The sequence below is a fragment of the Cervus canadensis genome, chromosome 22 (genome assembly GCF_019320065.1).
Source record: "Cervus canadensis isolate Bull #8, Minnesota chromosome 22, ASM1932006v1, whole genome shotgun sequence".
Taxonomy (NCBI): domain Eukaryota; kingdom Metazoa; phylum Chordata; class Mammalia; order Artiodactyla; family Cervidae; genus Cervus; species Cervus canadensis.
In genome coordinates, this window is record NC_057407.1 from 7,212,779 (window position 1) to 7,223,975 (window position 11,197).

Sequence of the window (11,197 nt, forward strand, 5' to 3'; positions counted from 1 at the left end):
TGTGGCGAGGTCATGAGCCACCGAAAGGAAAAGAGGGGCAGGGCAGTTTTTAAATAAGAACGAGCAGGAAACTCTGATCAAGAAGGCCAACTCAGGGGGCCAGACTTCAATTTTAGGCATGAATCTGAAGAGGAGAAACATCACAAAGCAATCTGTAATCAGCAGGTATCACAAGGACAGGGATGGCAGGAGAGCAAACCCAGAGGGACAGACGTCCCTCACGTGGATGCTGGAGCTGGAGTGGTGATCCGTGTGCCCAGCACACCCGAGCCTGGCCCTCCTGGGGCTCTGGGCCCTCCCCAGACCGCGACTTGAGCCCCTTGGGACACCCCGAGGACCACAGGCATGAGGGACTAGTGGATATCACCACAGACACTTCACAGAAGGCTTCTTTCACACCACTTCAAATTGCTCCTCTCCAGCTTCACTCTTAGAAAATGGAGATTTTGTATTAAAAGCCTGGGATGCACCATGAGCCTGTCCTCATCATACCTTCCACTCACAGTGATTCCTATGGAGCTCGAACTTCCATCACCGCTCGCCCCCTGCCTGCAGAGACTCAGGCAAGGAATTCAGACCCCGTTCCCCCCCCCCGCCCCCCGGCCCATCCGCTTTCCGGCCCACAAGGAACCAGCCCCCACAGAGGCCTATTTGCTGTCCTGGGCTCTGCACTTATCCCATCCTTTCTCCTCTGACTTCTTAACCTTGATCGAGACCAATGACTCTCAACCTTGGTGCCCACTGGGATCACCCAGGGATGCCTGGGTTCCCCTTAGTGATTTTGATTTTGGGGTCTGGGTTATGGACTCAGAAGTGCGTTTAAAAATGTTTCCCAGGTGTTTCTAATGTGCAACCAAAACTGAGGATGACTGTCCCAGGCAGTCAGCGTCACATGCTTAGGATTTCTCAGGAGTTTATGAACTGGTGTCCACTACTGAGGTTCCCAACCCAACCACCCAACTGACACAAAGGCTGTGAGTCTCCTTCGACCAATCTGAAGTGAGATGCTGAACGCCCTAAGTTCAAAACTGGAAGCAGAGATCTTGGTCACCACCTCCCGTGATGACTCACTCTTGCTCTCCAAGACTCTGTTAAAATACGATCCTTAACCTGAGTCACACATCTGTATTCCTTTCAGTTTCACCTACCGACCTATCCGAGAGGTCTGTCTGAAGCCGACCCAGGAATGGCCTTCAGAGACAGCTCTCAGGCCCTTCCGTCCCCACTGGACAAGCCCAGCTGCATCGCCTGCTCTGCCTGATGCAGGCCGGTGGGCTTTTCCACCCTGGTTTCCCTCTGTGTCTTTCTCAGAACAGTCCAGGGAAGGGCTGTCCAGGCATCCTGCTGGCAGGGAGCCAGCCTCACCTTACACTGATCCAGCGGTGTGTCCTCGGCCTCCTGGAAGACCACGCTGAAGGAGATGCTCTTGGGGTCGGAGGAGAAGACCCAGCTGATGGTGAGGCCTGCTTCGGCCACGGTGATGGGGATGAGGCTGTAGGTACTGGACCTCACAAACAGCTCCCTGCTGCCCTCCCCGAAGTTGGCGATCTCTTCCACCGTGAGGGGTAATTTTATCCTGAAACATGAATGCAGAGAGGGGCTTAAACACAGCAGGGAAAGCGCTTGAGTTCACTGGCCAGGTTGCCTGTAACTCAGAGGTGACTGGAGACAGCTAGAGGCTGCTGAAGGTTGGCCAAGCCTTTGGTCACCATGACTGACATGCTCAATCGTGGGAGAAACCCTGATGTGCAGCCCACGCCATCAGCTGTTTCCTAAGCCCTTACTATTAACAGATGCCTGGCATAGCTCGAGGCACTGGGGACACAGGAGTGAAAAATACAGACGACACTCCTTGTCTTCACGGAGCTGGTGTGGTCCCCGCGAGCTGGCAGGAACTGAGAGATGCCTGGGCCGCTCTGAGCCCCTCGAGGGCAGGAAGTGTGTGCTGAGGCCTCAGTTTCCACAGCTCTCCTGCGGCTGCCCTCTGCCCAGCGGTCCACTCTCTCTTTCTCCTTCCAGCTCTTCGCTCTCCCGCTTTTAACTGGTTGGTACCCGCAGAATGCACACCGCTCTCCCGCTTTTACCTGCTTGGTACCCGCAGAATGCACACCATCACCTGAAACTTCCTGCCCTGTCGGTGATCTCTCTTTTCAGCAGAAATCCGGGACCTGACTCAAGATTTCAAGGGGGCACCCTGACGTGCATTTCTTAAATGCAAATGCCCTAGACTTGCTAATGCAGGGTAGGATGAGGGCCCTGGGGAGAGAGGCTTCTGGGGGCCATGTCCCTATTCTCCTCCTCATTAGCTGGATTAACAGCCAGTTCCAAAAGCTTAAAGGTTTGGGGACAGTGAGTTCCTCGGTGGGACGGAGGGCGTGGTGCTGGCTCCCGTCACAGGTCTCAGCCTCACGTCAGCCTCAGGCTGCAGCCAGGGACGACCACGCCTGCCTCTGGCTGGTGTGAGGATTATGTCAGAGGATAAACCTCCCTAGAAGGGCAAAGTCTCCCTCATTAAGGGCCGCACTCCCGGCGGCTCTGCAAATCCAGAGGCAGCAGCTGAGTCAAGGCCACGAAGGTGGGGCCTCCAGGAGGAGCTGCAGGTCAGCAGCGTGTGGTCCTCCTCTCCTCTCCTCTCCTCAACCGTGAACGGCCCGACTCTGCTTGCCAGCTTTGGGTTTGTTCTCGTCTACACACGAGGAAGCTAAGATTCAAAAAGACAGAAAGACTCTACCTAGGTCCACACAGGTCTGAGCCAAAGCCACTGCCTTTCCACTATACCAACCTGCCTTTTGTGAAGAAAAATACTACTGCCCCTTTAACACAGAGGTGGAAACCAAAATTCAGGGAGGGTAGGTTACTTGCCTAAGACTGCACAGGGGTGCAAGCGGTGATGCTAAAGGTTCCAAAGGTGTAAAGGTGGCTGGGAATACTGGCCAAGCTTTGCAGATGAGAAGACTAACCGATGATTAAAAATCCAGAATACTCTAAAGAACAGCTCTGATACAGCTTGTTCACTCGTGAAAAATTTAATTCCATGGACCATTCTTCCATGTGTTAAATTAGCTTTATGGCTAGTTATAGTCAAAAATGGAAAATTCTGAAAGAGATGGGAATACCAGACCACCTGACCTGCCTCTTAAGAAATCTGTATGCAGGTCAGGAAGCAAGTTAGAACTGGACATGGAAAAACAGACTGGTTCCAAACAGGGAAAGGAGTACGTCAAGGCTGTATCTTGTCACCCTGCTTATCTAACTTCTATACAGAGTACATCATGAGAAACACCAGGCTGAATGAAGCACAAGCTAGAATCAAGACTGCCAGGAGAAATATCAATAACCTCAAAGATATGCAGATGACAACACCCTTATGGCAGAAAGTGAAGAAGAACTAAAGAGCCTCTTGGTGAAAGTGAAAGAGGAGAGTGAAAAAGTTGGCTTAAAGCTCACCATTCACAAGACTAAGATCATGGCATCCGGTCCCATCACTTCATGGCAAATAGATGGGGAAACAGTAGAAACAGTGACAGACTTTATTTTTTTTGGGCTCCAAAATCATTGCAGATGGTGACTGCAGCCATGAAGTTAAAAGATGCTTATTCCTTGGAAGAAAAGTTATGACCACCCTAGAGAGCATATTAAAAAGGAGAGACATTACTTTGCCAACAAAGGTCCATCTGGTCAAGGCTATGGTTTTTCCAGTGGTCATGTATGGATGTGAGATTTGGACTATAAAGAAGGCTGAGTGCCAAAGAATTGATGCTTTTGAACTGTGGTGTTGGAGGAGACTCTGAAGAGTCCCTTGGACTGCAAGGAGATCCAAGCAGTCCATCCTAAAGGAGATCAGTCCTGAATATTCATTGGAAGGACTGATGCTGAAGTTGAAACTACAATACTTTGGCCACCTGATACAAAGAGCTGACTCAGTGGAGAAGACCCTGATGCTGGGAAAGATTGAGGGCAAGAGGAGAAGGGGATGACAGAGGATGAGATGGTTGGATGGCATCACTGACTCAGTGGGCATGAGTATGAATAAACTCCAGGAGTTGGTGATGGACAGGGAGGCCTGGCGTGCTGCAGTCCAAGGGGTCGCAAAGAGTCAGACACGACTGAGCGACTGACTTGAACTGAACTGATAGTTAGGAAAAAAAAAAGGTCTTGTCCAATATTAACAATTTTCAAGAATCTGATAATAGGCAGAGGGGTCTGTTGTGGAAAAGCGGTCTCATGACCTGGAGATCTTGCTGCCTCACTTACTCTGACAGGAGGCCCCACGATGCTGGGCCATTCCATCACTTTATGTCCCAGAAGTCTGCCCTTGCACCCAGTGACTGGATAGTGCCCTTTATCTTTTCTCACTTCCGAGACCTCACCTGCTCAGCGAGAGGACAATACTCAGTCTCGCCAAGGGAGATGCTAATGAGAAGATAGCAAGGGTTTGCCATCTCTGCTCAAATGTAATCTTAAAAAAGTCTGTTGTCTACAGCACTCACATTACAAACGTAAATTCTACTGGTCTCCCTACTTCTGTCCCTGCAGAGTCATTCTTCACATGGCAACCAGAGTGACCCTGTTTCTAATGTAAGTTAGGTTAAGTTATGCTTCTAACCCAAATCTAATTTAAAGCTCCTATCTCCCTCAGATTAAAAGTCCTTCCAATGGCCCAGAAGGCCTGGGGTGAAGTGGGCCCTGTCTCCTCTCGCATGCAGTCTCTCTCCCGCTTTCTGCTCCAGTCACACTGGCCCTTCCTGGATTCCTCGAATACACACCAGTCACCATCCTGCCCCAGCGCAAGCACTGTTCCCTCTGCCTGAATGCTGTTCCCTCACATATCTGCATGTCAAGTTCTTCAAGTCTTACCTTCTTAGTGTTTTCCGTTTAAAACTGAGGGGTCCTTTTTTCTTCCCCAGTAAGCACCACCTTGTAACACACACAGGGCACAGACGTGCGGGAGGAATGACTACGAGAGGACAGGGAAGCCTTCTAGGGTGATGGGACTGTTCTGTATCTTCACTCTGATCACATGGGGGAGGGCAATCATTTTTCTTTTCTGGATCAAGCTTTCCTCTTTGGCAGAACGGGGAGTAGAACTGGTTGGGCACAGTGGCCTGAGATTGTATAAGTCACTGGCCAAGCAGGACGTGGGGGCCGCCAGATAATCAGTGATTACACCGTATTATTTGTCTAAATCTAAGCAGTGTACACTATAAATGGGAAATCTTACTATATATAAATCTTACCAAAAAAAAGAGGAAGAAGAAGAAAGGAAAAAAGAAAAAGTAGCGCACACCTTGAAAGTCACTATGGGTGCCCAGCCCGAGCACAGGGGTGTTTTCCAGGGGGGCTGTGGAAAGGCCAGCTTCTCTGGCATTCCCCCTCTCCTCCCCAGATGTGACCTCCCCACCCCGCCACCCCAGCAAGGCCAGCTAGGGCCCACGACTTACATCAGTTCCCCCGACTTCAGCAAGCAGATTTCGGAATCCTGCCCCACAGGCATGTCTTCAGCATCCTCAGGGGTGAGCGAGTTGGACGTGGTGTCCCTGAAATGTCACAAACACAGCTGGCTAGCTGTCAGCGCATAGGCCCGCAGTCTTGCTGGAGTCCAGCAGCCATCCCCAGAACACATGGGGAGCCTTCCGATCACGGAGGCAGGGACAGAGCCCGCAGGCCCTGTGTCTGGGGAGCCACGGGGGCCAGGCTAGGGCGGGCAGGACGGCGAGGTGTGGGGGGACAACAGGGCCGCAGTGACCTGCCTGGCACAAACGGGCCGCCCTCCTCTCCCACGCCAGCAGAGTTACAGCTGTGGGGCGAGTGTCCAGCACCACGGATGCCAACTTCACAGCGCCAGTTTCTGACTCGACGAGCCTGTTCTGGCCCTTCCCCGAGGAACAAGGGCAAGGTGAAGGGGCGGGAAGTGGCACGGGCAGAGAGGGAGGTGGTGGGGGCCCCCTCGTACAAGGGGGGCAGACCCACACCACGTCTCCTCTTCCCTCACAGCCCATGGTCTGCCGTCCAGAGAACCAGCTGCTGGAGCTGCCTGGCAGGAAAGAGGTACCGTGGTTCCCAAAGTGTGCTCTGTGGAACACCTGTGTCTGGGGAGGGGAACCCCATACTCTTTCTCCGAAACTCACGGCATTCTTACACCGTCAAGGCTCTGAGATGTCCTGCAGTAAAGGCAGCTCCTAAATTTTAAATCTAGTGTTCCCACGGAACGTTTTTAAATCCGACTGCGTTGCTGCTCCTTGGCGCGTACTGGCCACAGGTCACTGATGGGGACACGGAGGCCTCACCGGCTCTCACGCGGCTCTGGGGGCAGGAATGTCTGTGCAACACGCAGTGCGCTGCAGTGACCACGACACACCGGCGCCTCCCCCAGGAGCGGTGACACAAGCGGCAGCCGCCGCCCGCTCCCAGCGCCCATGCTCCTGCACCGCAGACTCACCCCACTCCCGGTCACAGTCCCGGTCACGCTGCGCCTTGCCCATCTGCAGGGGTCTCACCTCCCCCTGGCCCACCAGATCTTGCAAACAGGGGCTGCGGCGGGACTGTCCCTGCCCCAAAGGACAGGCCACGGCCGTCTGCAGGTATCAAAGCATGTCCATGATACTTGCTGAGAAATACACACGGGGGAGTGAATCCTTAGTGTGGAGATCCAGGATGAGAGGGCAGAGGGAATGCTGACGAAGTCAAGAGAAGAATCGGGGACAGATCCCAAAGGAGGAAGACTCCGAGTCGCTCAAGGGGTGGCGGGCGCTGGGTTAGCAGAGCCACACCTGAGGACAACCCGCAGCCCCTTCACCCTGAACGGGTTTCTCTCACACACAAAGCAGGCTGCAGCCTGCCGACTTACAGCCTCTCTCTCTGGAGGACAGCCGGCACAAGAGAGGCCTCTGTCCTCTCAGGAAACCTCTGCGCATGAGACCTGGCCCTTCAGACAGCTGGACGTCACACCTGCTCCCCACGAGGCTGGGCCGCTGCTCGCCCCACCGTAGGGCCCCACTCCCCTCCCCATCCTGTCTACTGCTGGGGGCCGAGGCCACTGACTGCCACAAGCTGCCCAGGGCCCTGCGGTGAGGGTGCAGGTGGCGGCTGGCATGCAGGGGGCCTCCAGGGCTCCCGACATAATCAGACACCCAGTAGGGCCCAGGTGTCCGGCCAGGGATGTCTGTGCAGTCTCCATCAGCGCACGACAGGTGGGAGAGCCTGTCCCCTGCCCTCGGGTCTGAGCGCCCTGAGGTCCGAGCAGTGGGCGCCCTCTGGCTGGAGCTTGGTGTGGATCCTGGGGGAGTATGGCTTGTGTGTGTGTGAGGGGGGAGAGGGGGGCATGCAGGTGGAAGGGCTGGGCAACTCTCCAAGGTGGTTCCAATCTTGGCTTTATGACTAACTCGGACTCTGGGCGAGCCCCTTCCTTCTCCAAGTTCTCCTCTCTAAGAGGGAGGAGATGGAACCAGCTGGACTCCAGTTCTGCTGGCTTAGAAAGGCTGTAAGTTTCAAAGGACTTGGAAAAAGCATTCCACTGGCCGGAAGGATCTGGGCTTACTCTGGCAGGCACTATTTCCAGGGAAGGTGCAACAAGAACATGTTCTGAAGTATCTGCTGCCAACAAGGGCAAGCCTGTCACTCATTTTTCTCCTTGGCCCAGCCCACCTCTGACCTCCTCCCTGTCCAACACCTCCTTCGTGTTCATCTTTCAACTGCTGGCTTCCAGATTCCTACACTGCCGTCACAGAATGTTTGTGCGAAAAGAAGCTCAAAGAATCATCCAGTCCAACCTCCACTTAATAGCTGGGGAAGCAGAGGGGCAGGGGAGAGGAGTCTGGAGTCCCAGGGCCAGTCAGCTTGTCTCGTTTCATTTGCCCTCAACCTTGTCCAAAGTGCAAGTACCATAAATGAGAAAGATAAATAACATATGTAAAACAAATGCTGAAAACTGTGGTTTGTTCTCTCAGTTTTCCTGCATTAAAAATAAAAGACATCAGGGGACTTCCCCGAGTGGCTAAGACTTTACCTTCTGATGCAGGAGGCATGGGTTCAATCCCTAATCGCGGAACTAAGATCCCGCATGCCATGTGATAATGGTGCTAGAAAAAAAGCTGAATACCTCTATGCAAAAGGGCAGTGACAACAACTGATCATACTTTGCACCAGATATGAGAGATTAATTCAGAAGTGGATCATAGACCTAAAAGTAAAAGCAAAAAAAGAATTTTTAAAAAAGAAAAAGAAAAGCCAAACAGTTAAAAAAATTAATAATAAGTGAATAAATAAAAGATGCCGGGACTTCCCTGGTGGTCCAGTGGTAGCGACTCTCTGCTCCCACTGTAGGAGGCACAGGTTCAATCCCTGGTTGGGGAACTAAGATACCACAAGCCGTGGGGTGAGATTGAAAAAAAAAGTTCTAATCTATTATTTCTTCTCCTCCTCTATCTCCTCACCTCTCTGACCATCATGACACAGACAACCTGATTACCTGCAAGTATTACCAGAGTAGGTCCCACGACCCTTGCCAGTCCTGGCTGAGGCCCCGTGCCGGCGATCTCTGTGACGGGGGGGTGGGGTGGTGCGGGAGGGGGGAGTGTGCATGGGTGGGTGAGGCAGTCTCAAAGGCGATGATTAGGGACACAGACTTTCCTTTCAATGACTCTTCAAACTGTGGGTTACAACCCAATCAGTGAGTTGTGAATCAGCTGAGTAAGTTATGATGCATATTAAAAATAAAATAGAAAATGTCAACACATTTTTGTATCATGGTAACGGAGAAGGCAATGGCACCCCACTCCAGTACTCTTGCCTGGAAAATCCCATGGACGGGAGGAGCCTGGTAGGCTGCAGTCCATGGGGTCGTGAAGAGTCGGACACGACTGAGCACCTTCACTTTCACTTTTCACTTTCATGCATTGGAGAAGGAAATGGCAACCCACTCCAGTGTTCTTGCCTGGAGAATCCTGGGGACGGGGGAGCCTGGTGGGCTGCCGTCTATGGGGTCGCTCAGAGTCGGACACGACTGAAGCTACAGCGTGTGCTAAGGATAAGCATTGTTTTTAAGAGGCTCTTGTTTGACTTTATGTCTACACACAAACACACCTGGGTAGTCATGTAAATTTCTGCAGCAGAAAATGTTCAAGCAACTCTGCTGGAAGATGTTAAGGGATTTTGAAGTTTGAGGACAGGGAACAAATGCAAGGCCACTAGGGGGCACCCTCACTCCTTTTGTAGACACTGAGATGTTTCAGAAAAGCTCACGGTCCACAAGTGACCTTCCTCCTCCCCTTGCTCTGGCTGTGGGAGCTGACTGCTAGCTATGGTGGCCTCTTGTGGGTGACGGCACATCACCCTGTCCTGTCTATCTGAGCTTCCGTCCCTGAGCCTGTGGTCAGTCAAGCGGAACCTGTACCGAGGCGCGTATATCTGTCACCTTGCCCTCTTGGGGGTGGTCATCTTGGCCACCCCTGCCACATTTGGCCTGGGCACCTGCCTTGCATACAGCCAACGTGGTTTTCTGTCCCTAATGTCCTCAAGGACATGAGCAAGGTTTGCTCTACTTCAGAAGCAAGCAAGAATGAACTGGAGACCACGGGCAAGGACGCCGAGGAAGTCCCCAGCAAGGTGGTCCAGGGTCCACGCCTGTCTGGACGAGGGGTCACAGAGGGGCGCTCTCCAGCTTAGTATCTGCAGCTGGGATCTACGGTATTTTCCTGTCACAAATCAAAACGCCTCTGCCCCTTACTTGCTTCTTTAACTTCAATCCTGCCAACTGCCCGGGGAGCAGACTCCTGGCTGCTCAGGTTGTCTGAGGAAGGCATGGAGCCTAGAGAGCCTCCTGGCCTGCGTGTCCTGCTGACAGCCTTCCTCAGAGGGCCCCACCCACCCCTCCACCACGCCAGGCCAGCAGTTAGGAGTGCTGCTCTGCCTGTTACACGGGGCCTCCTGTGGACTGGAGAGGTCTCTGCTTTACAACTGCTCTGCCCAGTACAGTACAGTACCATTGGACTCATGTGGCCGCTTAAATTGAAGTTCATCAGAATTAAAACAAAACTCAAAGCTTGGCTCCACGGTTGCGGTGGCCACATTCCAAGTGCCTGATACCTACACTTGCGCGCCGGACACGTGGACACAGGGCACGCACATCATTCCTGAAGGCTCTGCTGAACAGCTCGGGTCTGGAAGGAGAGGCTACGCCACACGTGGGCCACATTCACTGTGGGGCTCGGGTGCATTTTACTTGACAATTAAATTCTTACTAGTTTTTCTTTTGGTTTTGGCTTCCTTTTTGCTACAAAACCAAGTGAAGAAGGGCGCTTCTGGTTTTGATGTCTGATTACTTGGTAACTATGGGCTGACCGAAACACGCAGACCCACATCCCTGTCCTCACAACTGATCCGCCGCCTGCTGCCCTCTGGTTAGGCTGCTTTTCTGAGGGTCTTTCCACTCATCTTCCACAGCCCCCACCACCTACCACCGCCTGGCAGGTACTCCTCTCCCAGCAGCCACTGCCCCAGCCCTGGTCCCAGAGCTGCCGCCGGAACCAGGGCTCTGGCTCCAGAATGTCAGGCATTCAGAAAAAGGGAATGGGTTGAGTCTGACCCCAAGAGAACCTGTGGGGGGCACAGCCACCATGGCCCTTTTATTCTTCCCCGATTCTGTTCAGGAACCATTTGCATGTTCTGGGGAAAACCCAAGACATATGATTGGGTACTTGCTGTCAAGAAGTTCAGTTTTGTTTCAAAGAAAAGCAACCGATACTCCAAATTGGAAGACAACAGAAATAAAATTCTGGCCCTCAAACTGGGAGGGGCTCTAATTTAGTTGTGAGTTTTCCACTGGAGAACTTCCCACTGGAGAATGCTTATGACAAGTACAGTCACGCTCCCTCTGAGATACACATCTCTCCTCCCTCTCAAGCACATACGCGGTCACGGAGGGCACCGGGCTGTTTTTCTGCAGGGAGGACATGCTGAGGGGGACAAGCACAGCCAAGTCAGCCTGTTTGACAAGGTTCAGGCCCTTCTGTCATCACCCTGTGAACTGGGCCTAAGGGACACGGTTGGCTTGTCACTGGGAAGAACCCATCTCTCAAAGCTCAAAGACTCCAAAATGTGAGGCTGGCTTCCTGTGAAGGGATGTCTTGTTGAGAGAGACAGGCGCTTCAGGATTTGGTTCAGCCTGTTCACTGGTGATCCTAGCCATGAGAAGCAGGGC

General features: G+C 52.8%; 1 protein-coding gene across 3 annotated transcripts in view; it reads right to left on the reverse strand.

The window, feature by feature from the left end:
* Positions 1 to 11,197, reverse strand: part of FYCO1 (FYVE and coiled-coil domain autophagy adaptor 1) — a 78,348-nt gene that overhangs the window by 13,845 nt on the left and 53,306 nt on the right. For 2 of the 3 annotated variants that reach the window (XM_043441865.1, XM_043441864.1), the window contains exons 15-16: positions 5,442 to 5,537; positions 1,366 to 1,576 (exon numbers count right to left, since the gene is read on the reverse strand). In XM_043441865.1, the coding sequence (XP_043297800.1) occupies positions 1,366 to 1,576; positions 5,442 to 5,537 (307 nt within the window). The remainder of the gene's footprint in view (positions 1 to 1,365; positions 1,577 to 5,441; positions 5,538 to 11,197) is intronic. The other variant, XM_043441866.1, reaches the window with a different exon arrangement.